Source organism: Cynocephalus volans, chromosome 3 (genome assembly GCF_027409185.1).
Source record: "Cynocephalus volans isolate mCynVol1 chromosome 3, mCynVol1.pri, whole genome shotgun sequence".
NCBI lineage: Eukaryota > Metazoa > Chordata > Mammalia > Dermoptera > Cynocephalidae > Cynocephalus > Cynocephalus volans.
The window spans coordinates 154,893,032-154,909,167 of NC_084462.1; the positions used below are offsets into that span (position 1 = coordinate 154,893,032).

Below are 16,136 nucleotides of genomic sequence, written 5' to 3' on the forward strand. Positions count from 1 at the left end.
TAACCTCTGAGTGTGTGTATGAGTGTGTGATATTTGTGGTACCAAGACTTCTAAATCGTGGTGTCCAAGTGGGTTCTAACCTGCAGCTCCATGGTTATGTCATACAGCATAATGGTGATTCCAGTCCCTGGTGGACTGGAGCAGGCCCAGGGTTTACACGGGTACACCTTAGCCAAGACAGACCTAAAGTATCAAGGGACGTGGCCAGGTGGACTCCTATGTGGTCTTTCCTCTCTTCCAAGAGAGGGGGGGCTCCCTACCTTTGTCTGTCTTGTGTCTCCGATGCAGGGAGGGTCCTGGGTGGGTTCCGTAGTGGAAGTAAAGCCTTTGTTTATGTCTGAGTGCCCTCTAGTGTTCTCAAAAGAGAGGCGAAAGCTTCTTTTCAGACCTAGGCGACGTTTACTTGACTCCTGAGGACTTTTACATTGTTTGCTCCGGGAGATCCATTGCCCGCTTTGCCATGGAGTTCCCCTCCACGTGCATGATTTCCATTCATCCCCAGGGGTGAAGCCCCCACTGAGCCACTTAGAAGAGAACCCACCCCCTTTTTGCTTTAGTCTATTTCCTCTTTCAATAAAGTGTTGCTTGCTTTACTGCTGGGTACATTGTTCATTTCTATGACTTTGGAATCCAAGAGCCCTAATTTAATCCCTGGCAAAAATTGGAAAGCTTTGGACTCCAAAGAAGACTTTATCTGCAAGAGGCAAGCGGCCACTGGGACTATTTTGCTTCCATGTCTCTGCTGCTGATAAGCCTCTTCTGGAGTCCCCAGCCTAGATTTTGACAAGGCAATGCTTTGTTTCTCTTATTTAAATCTAGACGGTACTTGTCTTCTTTGTGCCAACTGCAGTGGGGAGAACTGCCTGTGTCAATTACTGTGTCAGCAGAATGGGTTGGCCCCACTGATTGGGACTAGGTTAAACTGGACCCCACTGCTCCTCTTTTCTCTTTGTTTGCTTGGGTAGACATTTAGTGGAGTACCAGTAATCTGAATGAGCCTTCCAATCCTTGCACCGATGCCATTTGTGGCATAAACGCCTGAGGCAGGAACGAGAGGCCAGAATTAGACACGGGACAAACAAAACCTACTGTCCTTGAATGTATGTTAAAGAACTTTCAAAAGGGTTGGGCTAGGGAGTACAGAGTCAAAATGACTCCTGGGAAACTCCGAACCTTGTGTGAATTAGAATGGCCCTCCTTTGGTATTGGGTGGCCTCCGGAAGGGACACTAGACCTGTCAAAGTTTCGAGCAGTTTATGACGTCCTTACAGGGGAACCAGGGCACCCGGACCAGTTTCTATACATAGATACCTGGTTTACTGTAGCTATGACTCTGTCACCCTGGGTCTGGTTCTGTATTCATAAGGGAAAGAGTAAGGTCCTTGCTGTACATACAGTCTGGAAGTCAGAGCACAAAGAGCAAGAAACAAAAGAACCTATATATTAAGTGGACTCAGATGAAGAGTTCTTGCCTCCACCATACCCTACTCCTTTGGGGATGCTTGGCCCCAGGCACCCTTTGCCAGGCAGCCCCCAGCGTCAGTTCCATAGCCCCACTGATGTCATCACCAGAAAGTCCAGAGATCCTGAAGTCCTGAACCAGTGGGGAGATGACTCCGCTCTGCTCAACAGGTTCCAGCCCTCCAGATGCCCCTGCAGGAGAACCGGGGCCCACAGCAAGTCAGTCCAGATGGCAGTGTACAGCCAGGGCACCCCCTTTTTTACTACCAACCCTTCACAACTACATACCTCTTTAATTGGAAACACCATACTCTGTCATATTTAGAAAAGCCCCAGGCTCTCATCGGTCTCTTGGAGTCAATTTTCCTCACCCATCAGCCCACCTGGGAAGACTGTCATCAGTTACTCCTCACCGTCTTCAGCACTGAGGAATGGTGATGCATGCTGGCTGGCACCAGGCATTGGTTGCAATAGCAGGCTCCTACAGCCACCATGGTTCCTGAGACCTGGGCAAGAGATGCTGCACCAGACATGGTGCTGAACTGGGACTTCAATGAAGAAGAGGGGAGGTATCAACTTTGCTGATATAGAGAGGACCTTCTCCAAGGGCTGAGAGCAGGAGCCAGGAAACCCACCAATATGTCCAAAACAACCATCGTGACCCAGAAACCTGATGAGCTATCTGCAGAGTTTTATGAAAGGTTATGTCAGGCCTTCTGAATCTACACACCATCTGACCCCAAAGCAGCTGAGAATCAATGGATGGTCAATGCAGCCTTTGCCGACATCCATCACAAGCTTAAAAACTGGAAGGTTTCACTGGGATGAATGTCATGCAACTCCTAGAGGTGGCCAACAAGATATTCATCATTCGAGACTGGGAGGCCCAGAAGGAGGCAGATAAAAGCCTGAGACAGAAGGTGGCACTCCTGGCAGCAGCACTCAATCCAGACTGGAGCTCTGCACTGAAGAAGAACCCCCACTGAGAAGGACGGGCACCCTACAGTCCAACCAGTGTGCTTTCTGCAAGGAGTTTGGCCATTGGAAAAATGAGTACCCAAAAAGAGGGGAGAAACCCCAACCAATGTCCCAAGACAAGGCACACACTGGGGAAAAGAGTGTGTGTGTGTGTCCCCTGAACTGTTGAGCCAGGAGTTCCAGAACCTCATTGGCCTTGCGGGGATAGACTCAGATTAGGAATGACCGGGCTTTCTGTTCCTGGTCTCCCAGGAGCCTATGGTCAGGATGCCAGGGGATCAAGGTGCTAGGGGCCCAACCTATATGACTTTTATGGTGGACACCAGGGCAGAACATTCCGTAGATATCTGCCCAGTGGCTCCATTCTCAGGTTGAAAGGCTACCATTGTTGGTTCTACAGGGACACAAGCAGACCAGCTGTTCTACAAGGCTTGAACTGGCCACCTTGGGGGTCACAGTGTGACTCATGAATATATGCCCGACTGTCCAGTACCCCTACTGGAAAGAGATTTGCTGAGAAAACTAGGGGTCTGTTGAGAAAACTAGGGGTCTGTTGACGGCAGGAGGAAAGACAATCAAAAATAAGAAGGAAATTCTCCAGCTCCTTGAAGCAGTACGGGAGCCAACCCAAGTGGCTGTTCCCCTGACAGATGGTTGGAGCTCCCAGACCACAGACTGGTGGTTCTTCAATGGCTAGCCCACTGACTAGTCCTGGAATATCACGAACTGACACACTAGGGAAAAAACAGCTCTAGAAACTATGCTGAGTAGCTACTACTTCATCCCAAAACTGGCCTCTCTTTGTGCCCAGGTCAGCTCATGATGCCTGACCTGCATCCAAAACAATGCCAAGCAAGGACCCCTGGCCGGCCCTCAGAGTCCAGCCAGTCAGGACATCTCCCTTCAAAGACCTGGTGGTGGACTTTACTGAAGTAAAGTCTTGCAGAGGCTATAAGTACTTGCTGGTGATGATATGTATCTTCACTTAATGGACTGAGGTATTTCCCACATAGTCTGAACAAGCCTGAGAGGTCACAAAGGCCCTTTTAAGGGAAGTGGTCCCAAGAAACGGGCTTCCTCTGGCTGTAAGGTCAGACAATGGGCCAGCATTTGTCGCAGAGGTCATTCAAGGACTGGCCAAAATGCTGGGGATAAGATGGAAGCTGCATACAGCATATAGGCCACAGAGTTCAGGGAAAGTAGAGCGCATGAACTGGACCGTAAAGACCACATTAGCTAAGCTCTTCCAGGAGATGGGGCTACCCTGGATAGATATGCTTCCCTTAGCTTTGCTGCGGATCCAGTGTATGATGGGGCCGTCCAGATATTCCCCTTTTGAGATTATGTATGGAAGACCACCCCGACTTATAGCTAGACTGCAGGGGGACCAGCTGGTGGAGGTAGAGATGTCACAGTACTTGCAGTCACTGGCCAGGACCTTCAAGTAGATAAATAAGACAGTTTTGTAATGTGCTCCCATTCCTTTAGGAAGTTGGGCACATCAGTTCCAACCTGGTGGCACGGTATGGGTAAAAGACTGGAAAAAGGCTCCTTTAAAGCCAACTGGATAGGGCCACACATAATTGTACTAACCACCCCTACTGCAGTTAAAGTTGCGGGTCTGACTCCCTGGATCCACCATATGTGGGTGAAACACGCAGCCTCCCGAGATGATGCCACCTCATGGTCCTTGAAGGCTGATCCCTCTGGCCCACTCAAGGACCAGCTCCAGCAGTGTTCCGCAAACCGTCACTGCCCTGCTTTGGTCACACCAGAAGCTAAGCAATCCACACACAGCTGAAGCCTGAGGATTCTGCCGCCATGGGACATAACAAGTACACTGATAAACTTTTATAAGATGATAAGCATATGTCACTCCTTGCCTTTAGTTTTTGTTATATTATGTGCCTTGCTATTTGCCATAGGACTGACAGCAGTTGCCCCAAAAGAATGGAATAGAATAAAAAAGCTATTACTAGAATTCCTTTATCTCCTGTCAACAGGGTGTTTCTTAGGCATCTCAAGGTGGCAATGTGCCTTTTAAATTAACCCTTTCTTTGCTCTGCTTGTCAAGACTGCTAAATTTTATTCTGGGGGAGTTCCAGTCAAAATGGTGGAATAGATGGTCCCCAGCATCACTCTGTACCACAAATCAACCAATTTACAACTATAAAAACATAAAAACAGCCAAGCAGGGGCCGCTGCAGCTCAGGGGAAGAGGAGAAGAGACCTACGGAGTTCATGAAAGCAGGAGAAACCATGATGAGAGAAAGAAAAATCTGCTTGGAGCATTTTGGGCCATGGCCGCTTTAAGGCTGGAGCTGCTGAGCACATGTAGCAGGAGTCGGCAGAAGCTGCAGCTGTGCCCTTCAGATGGAGTTACTTGGAGGCGGCAGGGGCAAAGAGGACCTTGGTGGCCCCCAGGACAGCAAGACCACTAATAGTGTTCCCATGGACCCACGCAGGAGTGAGGAACCAGAACAGCTGAAAAGGGGGAGCCATTCAGAGGCTGGTGAGTTAACGCAAGGGACCAGCACAGGGCCTGTCCCATGGGAAGTGTTTGGAGCATGGGCGGTGGGGTAGACAGGTCCACCTGGAGAACAATGGGACACAGCAAGGACAGCTGATCCACCCCCCAGTCAGCGTAGGACCACTCAGAGGAGACTGGTCAGGAATGCATAATTGCATGGGGTGCAGTTTGGTGAAAAAACTCAGGCCCAGATCAGAGTATCTACACAACCCAGGTGCACAGAGTCTCTGGAGAGCTGGAAGTACCTATAAGGTCAACCATTAAACACTGAGATGCACAAAAAGCCTTCCCTAGGGAAACAGCAGCAAAGCAGCAATTTAGCTCAACCACAGAGCTCAAGTACTGGTTCCCACAGGAAGTTCCCTGTGTTAGAAGTAAGTAAAGGACAGGGCCAGCCAGTGGCTCACTTGGGAGAGTGTGGTGCTGATAACACCAAGGCCCCGGGTTCAGATCCCTATATAGGGATGGCTGGTTAGCTCACTGGGTGAGCATGGTGCTGACAACACCAAGTCAAGGGTTAAGATCCCCTTACCGATCATCTTAAAAAAGAAAAAAAAGAAGTAAGGGACAAAAAATTAGTTCTGGCCCAGGCACACCACCAGCACCTTGGGGCCTGCCAGGGGACATGAGGCATAGATCCAGGGATAGGACCCCTGCCCACAACCACTCACACTGCCAGTGCCTTGGGACCCGCCTTGGAACCTAAGGCTTAGAGCTGGGGACCAGACCCCACTCCCACTTCCAGGCACACCGTCAGCTCCTCAGGGCCCACCAGGGGACCTGAAGTATGGAGCCGGGGACTGGACCCCACCCGCCCACAAACACACACACTGCCAGCACCTTGGGGCCCTGCCTGGGGGCCTGGGACATGGACCTGGGGACCGGACACCCCTGCTCACAACCAGGCACACTGCCAGTGCCTCAGGGGCCACCTGGGGCCCGAGGCATAGAGCCGGGCACTGGACACCCCACCACAACCAGGCACACCACCAGTGTCAAGGAACATGCCAAAAACATCACCTCCGGGCTGAGCCCGTGGCGCACTCGGTAGCGTGCTGCGCTAGCAGCGTGGCGACGCTCCCGCCGCGGGTTCGGATCCTATATAAGAATGACCGGTGCACTCCCTGGCTGAGCGCCGGTCACGAAAAAAAAAAAAAAAACATCACCTCCATGTGGGTGGCCCACCACAGCCACCACCATAACCACAGCTGTTGCAAAAGTGGCTAGACATCACCAGCAGAGACCTAAGAAAAGAAGAGGATATCTCTCTCCACAAAGCCCATTCCAGAGTGACAGAAGAAGTAGCTGCTCTGTGATAATATTGGGGGACCTGAACACACCTTTCAGCATTGGACAGATCATCTAGGCAACAAATCAACAGTAACCAGATCAACAGAGTAACCATTACTCTTTCAGAGGGAGAGAAGAAATCTAGAGTTATCAGTGGTGGGAGTGGGAGGAAGAGGAGGATAGGGAGAGATTGGACAAGGGGCATGATGGAGTTTGGATGTGTTGTCCCCTCCAAAACTCATGTGGAAATTTGATCTCCAATATGGCAGTGTTGGAAACTGATTGAGTCATGGGGGTGGATCCCTCATGAATGGATTAATGTTCTCCCTGGGGGAGGGGGGATTAATGAGTGAGTTCTCGCTCTATTAATTCCTGCAAGAGCTTGTTGCTTAAAAAGACCCTGGCACCTTCTCTCTCTCTTGCTTCCTGTCACCGTGTGATCTGCTTGTACCTGCTGGCTCCCTGCCACTTTCCACCATGAGTAGAAGCAGCCTGAGGCCCATGCCAGACTCAGCTGTCCCAGAATCGTAAGCCAAATAAACCTCTTTCCTTTATAAATTACTCAAGTCTCAGGTAATTCTGTCATAGCAACAGAAAACGGACTAAAACAGGGCATAAAGAATAAGTACAATTTGTAACAATATACATACTAGTAATATTGATTTGATCAACATGTCAACATTGAACTCCCAAAATATATATAATCAGTTATGATTCAATTTTTAAAAAATGTATCCTGGATTAATGAAATTAGCTCACGTTCCTGTACAAAAATGGTCGGGAATAAATTTCAAGGGAATTTTTGGTAACTGGTTTGATATGTTTGGAGGGTTCAAAACATTGATAAGAGCAGTCATAATCGTTTTAGGTATCTGCCTGATCTTACCCTGCCTACTCCCTTTGTTAATGCATAGCATTCATGCCACCATAGAAACTTTGGTTGAAAGAAAAACAGCTAGTAGTCTGCTAGCCTTAACAGACTATGCCTCCCTCAAGCCTCTCTTAGACCCCGAAAGCAATGTTGAATAAGGTGATGCTCACTCAAATGTTTAGAGAGAGCATCAAAGGGGGGAAATGTTGAGAAAATGCCAAAATAATTTTCTCATAAGCCTGTTTTGTCCTTGAAGTAGTATTTTGTCTTTGAAACAATATTTGCTTGTTAAGCTAGTCTGGCCTCTAATCACTAGCATTTTTGGCTTCTGTAACTGAGCTTGCTTGTCTGCCTAAATGAAACTTACTGCTATGCTAGCCTTATAAATGCCTTGCTTATAAAAGCTTTGTAAGACCTAAGCTCAGGGTCCAGATTTCTAAGCATCAGCTTGTCTGGGCCCACTGGCATAATAAATTCCTGACTCTCCAACCCTCCAAGTGTCAGACACTTTCTTGCCAAGTCAGTTTCCACAACACTGTGATCCTCATTTTGCAGATGAGAAGAATGAGGTTCCAATAAATCTTCCAAGTTTAAAAGCCTTATCATGATGCCAAAGACCACACTTTTGACCTCCAGCCTTATCACTCCTGTTTAAATGAAGCTCTGAGAGTTTCAAGTTACCAAGATCACAATTCCTGAATCCCAGTGTTGGGAAAAATGCTGAAATAATTTTCTCACAAGCCTGCTTTGTTCTTGAAGGACTATCTTGTTCTTGAAACTATGTTTGTTTACTCTGGCTATTAATCACCACTTGTGTTTTTGGCTTTTGTAACAGAGCTTATCTGCCTAGACCACGTGAATGCTGAGAAAGCAAAACCTAAAACCTGAAAAAGTTTGTCTACATAAGCCCTATGGGACCTGGACTTGGGGTCCAGAGTTTTTCAGTCTGGGCCTGCTAGTGTAATAAACTTCTGGCTCTCCAACCCTCTGAGTGTTGGGTCACTTCTTGCCTAGTCTGTTTTCCACAACACCGGGTTAGTCTGATCCATTAATTCCCTATTTTGTTTAAGAAAGGAATTAAGGCAATGCCTGATAACTACAAATATTCATGTTTATCTAGAACTCTGTGGGTAGGTTATGCCCCTTGCATTTCTGCTGATTTTATAAAGTGGACAGAATTGATTTTATTAATATATCCCGCTTTTTTTTTTTTTTTTTTTTTTTTTTGCAAATGAAGCAACTGAAATCCCCAGAACCTTTTCTGAAACTTGGCTGGCCCCCTCAGCATTCTCAGCTTCCTAGTCAGAGCAGTTGGACAGTTGTGAGAACCAAGCCAAGGCAGCTGATACAACACCAGGCCCTCAAGCTCCCAGGGCTGGCACAGCCCAGCCAGGGTAGGAAGCCCTACTACGCACTTCTGTGCTTTTGGATAACTCTGAAGGTGTGGGTTCCTCACCAACACAGCCCATCACGCAAGGACCTGGCCATCCATAGCATCACTCCTGGTTTCGAGCAGAAGCCTTTGGGCCCTGGCCCAGGAGCAGATGGGGGGCATGTCTGAGGGGGGTCTTGAGATAAGAGGTGTGAGATCTCACTCCTCACTGCCACACCAGGAGCGGGGTGCTTGTTTTCTTGCTGAAGAACAGAGGGTCTTCATTGGGCTTTGCATAAGGACCTGTTTATTTACTAATGATGACGCAGACAATGGGGAGGAGGAGTCATTTAAACCTGATGTAGAGGGTGTGGATTGGAGTGGTGAGGTCAGCAGGAAGGAGGTGACAAAAGTGCAGGATCGGCGGGGATATCCGGGTTGCCTGAGGAAAACAGGCCCTGGGCACAGGGTGGGGCTGACCAGATCTCGAAGCAGGACATGATTTTGTTCTACAAGGATCCCCAGGGCTGGCTTAGGGTGAGATACAGCCGGTAGATCAGTATTTACTTGTTGACTGAATCAATGGGTGGTTTAATTCACCACCTATAGGTGGCACCCAAGCCATGGGCTGATTAATGTCTCTGGTTGGGAATGGGCTCAGGTCCCTCTCCTCCAGGATCTCCATGGGCTTCTCCCAAGTTCAGGAAGGTGGTGCTATGATGTTCCAGGTGAAGACAGAGATGAATGGGGTTACCATTGGACCTGGAATCAAAGAAGAGGCAAGAGGAGAGGGTGGCTAGGTGATGAACCTGAGGTCATTCCTGGTTCTGGGGAAAAGGACATATTTGCCAAACAGAATCTGTTTCCTGCTCTAAATGATTATAGTTAGTACCAATAGTTATCAATTTAAATATCAGGCTCTTATTTCAAAATTTAAGTGCATTTTTAAAGTAGGTTAAATTTTAATTTACTAATATTGCCAATATAATTTTATTTTAACTAAGTTTTTTTTATTTTCATTGCTCATTCTCGAGAGAGAGAGAGAGAGAGAGAGAGTGTGTGTGTGTGTGTGAGTGTGTGTGTGTGTGTGTGTGTGTGTGTGTGTGTGTGTGTAGGGGCTTCATGCAAAAGTCTAGGGCTTTGTTTTTTCTGGGTCCCTTAGCATTAGGGCTGCCCTAATTTGCCAGTTTTTGCTGGCGGTAAAAGGCAGTGTATTTGAGGTGGGTGGTATTTCTTGGCTCCCATTAAACATGCACTGACAGAGTTTGGGTGTGTTGTCCCCACCAAAACTCATGTGGAAATCTGATGCCTGATATGGCAGTGTTGGAAATTGATTGAGTCATGGGGGTGGATCTTCATGAATGGATTAATGCTCACCCTAGGTGGGGGGAGTAATGAGTGAGGTCTCACTCTATTAGTTCCCACGAGAGCTGGTTTATAAGACCCTGGCACCTCCTCTCTTTCTCTCTTGCTTCCTCTCGCCATGTGATCTGCTTGTACCTGCCGGCTGCCTGCTGCTTTCTGCCATGAGTAGAAGCAGCCTGAGGCCTGTGCCAGATGCAGCTGTCCCAGAATCGTAAGCCAAATAAACCTTTTCCTTATAAATTACCCAGTCTCAGGTATTTCTGTTATAGCAACACAAAACGGACTAATACATGCACCTTTTGGATTTTATAGGTAGACCCAAAGGAAGATGAAAGGAAAAGGAGGAGAAGGGAAAGGAATAAAATTGTAACCACCAAGTGCTGGAACAAGAATGAGGAGAAGACGGAGTGCCTGCAGAAAGTGAGTGCCTTTGACCTGCCCCTGCGTCCTGCTCGTGCCTGTCCCCATCAGCCTCACTAGCAGAAGGGGAGTTAAAAAGCCCCCTGCCTGGTCATGTTTTCCCAAGAAGAGCCTCTAGTTGGTAGCAGAAATGCCAGTTGCAGGATGAGGAGGTAGGAAAGCTGTTAGCACAATGGACAAGACTCTGGATGTATGAAAAACAGGTGTGTAGGTTAAAAACCACAGGATCGTTTGGTGCTCAGGCTCCCAGCAGCCTCAGCCAGTTCATACATATCTAGCAGCTTCCAGGCTGCAGGACACACCAGCCCAGTTAAAGAGGCTTCACTTGCCCTTTTTTCCAAGAAGAGGAAGCTACCAGCTCTCATTCCGCTCATTGTGAAAAGCCTTTAATTAATCTCTTCAAACAAATTATTTCCTAATCTGCAAGCCTTGGTTACACTTTCCTCACATTCCTGCCTGATTCTTAACTGCAGCCCCTTTCCCTGGCCAGTGTGTGTTCTGCTGGCTGCCTGTAGGAGACCCCGCTTGAGAAACACCAGGCGGAACAGCATTTGTGGGCAAGCGGGGCTGACCACGTTGACAGCAGCCTTTCTAACAGCTGTGTCCATTCCCCCATGTGTAGACAGACCAGGGCGGAGTCTTGACCCGGGTTCCACAGATCCCCAAGGGTTCTGTCAATTGCTTCAGGGGGTCAGTGAAAATTAGGAGATTTTGTGTGTGGCCATGTGTATCAGTCCATTTCTGTTGCTTATAACAAAATACAGAGAACTGGGTGATTTATAAAGAAAATGAAATGTATTGCTTACACTTTTGGAGGCTGGGAAGTCCAAAGTCCAGGGAACACATCTGGTGAGGTGACTACAGCAATGCAGGGTGTCACGTGGTGAGAACGGAGGAACAGAGAGAGACTAACATTCTCATGTGCTCTGCTTCTAAAGCCTTCAGAACCATGCCCTGACCACCATTACTAATCCATTCACTTCTGCAGGGTCCTACAATCTAATCACCCCTTCAAGGCCTCACCTTTCCATGACCATAATAGGATTTCCCACCCTCAACAGTTACAGTGGAAATTAAGTTTCTAATACATGAACCTTGGGGGACACAACTCGACCAATCCTCAGCATCATGTACATTTTTTCTGGGGACATGAACTTCTCAGTGAGATCAGTGACTCACAAAAGACTAAGCACTATGAGTCTGGACTTCTCAGCCCCCAAGGCCCTTTCAGGACCAGAGAGGACTGGCACAGAGGCTCTTGGGCTCATGCAAAGATCTCTGGACGGTTCTACTGCAGCATCAGTACTAGCAGAGTCACAGCCTACCTCCAAGGCATCTCTAGGGCTTCTCTGAAGAAGCCTCCAAGTTCAAAGGCTTCTCCAGGGTCTGCTTTCTCCTAAACCTAGTGCTGCTGTCCCATCCTTGTGGGGCACTCTTAACAGGGAGCCCACACATTCCCTGTGCAGATCTCTCCCAACTTGATGAGCCCCAAGGTGTCCCAAGTGCTCCCCTGCCATCCAGGCAGCGCCCCCAGACCACCCCCTCCCCATTGGCCCTTGGCTCCATTCTGAATGCCTCTGTTGCTTGTCCCCAGGAGTCAGAGAAGCTGCAGAGTGTAAGTGCCGAACTGAAGGCCCAAATTGAGGAGCTCAAGAATGAGAAGCAGCTTTTGATACACATGCTGAACCTTCACCGGCCCACGTGTATCGTCTGGGCTCAGAACAGGCAGAGTCTAGAAGATGAGAGAAACCTCTTTATCCAGATAAAAGAAGGGACATTGTAGAGGTAAGCCTGGTTTGAGGGCAACTGGGGAGTCCTTATTGAATCCTCCTTTTATACCCAAAACCCTGAAGCCACTGGAGAGCTGACTCCCTGTGCACCTCTAGAATCCCAGCAGGAGAGAACCATTGAGGCGAGAGGGCCCATGGTGACTCAGCTGGGCCTTTCCACTCTGCCCAGGGTGGACTTTGGCCTATGGCAAGCGTATCTTTTGCCTCAACTCCAGGATTCAGGCCTTAACATCCTGGCCATTCTCAGATGTTCCAGATGGCTCCTGGTTAGGGTCCTGCCCAGCTTTCATCTGGATTCTGCAAAAACCAGGATGCCCACCATTAGAATTCATGCAGAAGTGTGTATACCTTGGATGGATGGGTTGGGTCATCTATGTCCACTGTGTCTGCCACTGTCTCTTGTAGGAGTTGTGGAGTGAGGACAGCATTTAGCCAAGTTGTGCAGTGGCCAGAGTTGTGCTTTCTAGCAAATATACTGTTGTGTGTGGGAATTACTGTGTGCAAGGCTTTTGTTTCAAAACTAGGTACTGTGCTCTTTTGATGTCTGTTTTGCACAGCACTGGTGTGACATTTACAAGATTTTCCTCAGATCTGGTTTCTGAGAGTTTGGGGGATTGTCACCATGTGCAGTGTCTCACAGAATGTTCAGGTGGCCAGAAAAACATGTCAGCCCCTGGAGAACATAATCCTGCTGGTGTTAATGCAAAACCCATGGGCAGGACAGCATGTCCTCTGTTGCAAACTCAGTTGCAATGTCACAGGAAGAAAGCAGAAAGTAAATCCAACTTCCAAAGGGCTAGAACTCCACACTTAGTGACTTAGGTCAGGAGTCATTTCTAGGCCGGAAGAGCCAAAGAATACTCCATTTTCCTTTCCTTGTGGTCGAAAACCACAGTCAGTGGAGACAAGTTTGAAGCCAGGTGATGCCTGGGCTTTAGCATTATTGGATGTCAATGGCATTATTTTTGTCATGTAGCTGTTTTAACAAATCTGGCTCAGAGCATTTGTTGCTGTGAGAAGTCACTCACACTGGCCACAAGGACTCTGGCTACTGTCTGTTAAATTCTGATGTTTCAGAATGTTAAATCCTATTGTCAGAGTGTTAAATCCTATCAATAGTATCATTACAATTTTCTGTAAGAGAAAATATCACTTATTTATCTGAGTGTTCCTGTCAATATAATAAATATTGGAAAATTTATCTGAGTGTTGTGCTGGTTTCTGTTCTTTCAAATCTGTTGGTTGTTGAGATCCAGTCATTCTCCACCCCTCTGCTCTCCATTACAGGAGGCGTTTAGCTTGAAATATTCCCCTGTGTTCTTTGGGGCATCACCGGATGGGATGGTTGACTTTCAATCTTATGCCTTAGTCTTTGGCCCCTGATGCTCGGTTTCTCACTGACAAACCCTGTAACACAACACAAGCACTAAGATAAATTTTTGATATAAAATCCGAATTGCTAAATACCTCAACTATCATCTTCTCTAAATGTGCAAATGCCTGAAACTTACACCTGTTGTTCAACCTGAGCCTTGGACACCTTACGTTCTGCCACAGAACTCCTTCCAAAGAATTGTTCACGCGAATTACATCTGTTATAAGATCCAGATGTGTACCTCATAGTGGCAAATATGTATTTCAAATATTGGAAAGTAATGGGAAGGGGGATGGGGAGAAAGAGAATAATTTTTGACAGGATGGGTGTGATAATTCAAAGAAAGGTATTCCACTGAATCTTCTGGACTCTCCAGCGCAGGTGATTCCTTAGGCCTGGAAAAGAACTAGGCTCCCTTCTCTTTGCCTGTGCACATATGTATATAACACTCACAGGCTAGAAATAAAAATTTGGCATCTCTGCTACCAACGCCTTTGTTCAGAGAAGCACTGGCTTCATTAAATGTTAGATTCAGCCACACGATAGTGTGCCTGCTTCCTTGAACTAGCACTTGTGACACAGGTGTTTTAATTTTGCTGCTTTAATTGCACATCAGGAGTTGTTCCTAATCTGTAAAGAGTCATCAGGAGTTAGTACCATTCACCACAGTAGGAGATAATCTACTCCTTTTGTTGGTGGAGGGAGAAACATACTTAGCATTTACCCTGTGGTTATGGTTAGAGGTACCACTCACCAGCCTTTGGGAAACTCAAGACAGTGCCATGGACAACAATGGATTAGAGAGGAACGAAAGGGGGTGCCTGTGGCAAGAGAAATCGATCTGAGGAACGCACTGTGCATGGCTAGTATAACTAAGTTTTTTCAACAAACGCTTAAAAAATAGTTTTGTTTTCTGTAGCCAAGTTTATGTTTTGATACTTTAATAAAGAAAAGTATGAATACATATGTACTCTCAAGTCATTTAGTTTATCTTGTTTCACATTCCAAGCAGAGGGAACGTTGGGGGGTCTGAGAGAATAAATTTACATAGGGCCCCTACCAGAATCAAACACCTGGTTTGACAATGTCTTTGCATGGAGCTGCCTCCTGCTGGGGACGGTGACATCACAATGGCAGGGCATGGAGAGCTACTCCTCCCCTCTCCTGCCTTCCTCCTGTCCCCTGGCCTTTCCCTGAGATCTGGTCGAATACTGGTTTCAGAGTAAAGAGCTTTAAAGCTTTCTGGCCCAGGACAAGGTATTCTGGAATTGAACCGTTTCTCTTCCTGTCAAAAGCTGAAATGCTGACCATTTTCCATCTTTATCCTAATTTCCTCCAATGGGTTTTGAATAAACCCTTGACACCCAAAGCCACACCCAGCTTTCATCTCTCTCCCCAGGCCCATGCCCTCTGGTTGGGATCCAGTACTGTTTCTCTGCAGAGAGAGCGGCATCTTCAGTCAGGGTCTGCCTGAAAGGAGGCCACGGCTGGGTGTTGAGCATCTGTCTTTTCTCACAGTGGCTCGACCCCAGAAGCTTTTCCAGGTCTCCTCAGAAATTGCTCTCAGGAAGGAATTCACACAAGTTCGAAGGACCATTGAGGACTGATGCTAATAATAACTAACACTTATTGAGTAGGGCAACATGCTAAACACTTTTACATGCATGAGCCCATTTTATCCTTACGACAGCTGTTATCCTCATTGTACAGATGAAGTGGAGAGTTCAGTAACTTGTCCTGTCACACAGTTGATCTTTCTAAAGCTGAAGCCTATGTTTTTAAACACAGTGGTTTCGAACAACAGTGTATATATACTTCTTTCTGTGTGTGTGTGTATATGTGTCTGAGGTAAAAAATATATATATAACATAATTTACCATTGTAACCATTTGAAAGTGTACCCATTCAGTGACATTAAGTACATTCACAAGGCTGTGTAATCACCACTATGTAGGACTTTTTCATGACCCCAAAAGGAAATCCTGTACCCATTAAGCAGTCACTTCTCATTCACTCCTCCCTCCAGCCCCAGGAAACACTAATCTGCTTTCTGTCTCTATGGATTTGCCTATTCCAGATATTTCATATAAATGGAATCGTGATACATGATCTTTTGTGTCTGGCTTTCATTTAGCATAACATCTTCCAGCTTCAGCCATGTGTGGTCATCCATCCATCACTGGTGGTGCATATTTTAACAGAGATCTAGCCTTTATCCTCAAGGGGTGAATCTCTAAGGGGATTTCAGGCATAATATCCAACTGGGAGAAAAGAGAGTTGGGAGTGGGGGGTCCTTCTCAGAACTTTCAAGTACCTTGTTCTGTGGCTAGCTCCATGGGAATGGTGACAAGGTGGGAGGCACAGTGGCACATGCTCCCCATAGGTGCAAATGACTTCTCAACCACCTATGTGTGGTGCCGAGGTCAGTACAGGAAGGTGTTTGATCAGCTCCTGGAATTTAAGCCTACACCTCCAGTCCTGCCCTCCTCCCCCTCCATCCCCAACCCACACCCAGCATTTCACTGGGCAGGGGGCAGGGAGCAAAAACTGGAGACCTTAAGGGGATGGCTGGGCTCCCACACACAGGGTGTTTGTAAAAGCCTGATGCAGGAGAGGAACCGAGGTGGACCCTGGATAGTTTAATCCACAGCTCAGTCCTGCCACTGTCTGAAGTGGTTGTCCTG

At 47.3% G+C, this 16,136-nt stretch overlaps 1 protein-coding gene across 1 annotated transcript; it reads left to right on the top strand.

Annotated features, from left to right (window-relative positions):
• Positions 1-9,185: 9,185 nt before the first annotated feature.
• LOC134372775 (cyclic AMP-dependent transcription factor ATF-3-like) lies at positions 9,186-12,152 on the top strand. Its single transcript, XM_063090148.1, has 3 exons — positions 9,186-9,281; positions 10,180-10,287; positions 11,882-12,152. Exons 1-3 carry the CDS (start codon positions 9,186-9,188, stop codon positions 12,068-12,070), a joined length of 393 nt encoding a protein of 130 aa, XP_062946218.1. The 3' UTR covers positions 12,071-12,152.
• The last annotated feature ends 3,984 nt before the right edge of the window (positions 12,153-16,136 follow it).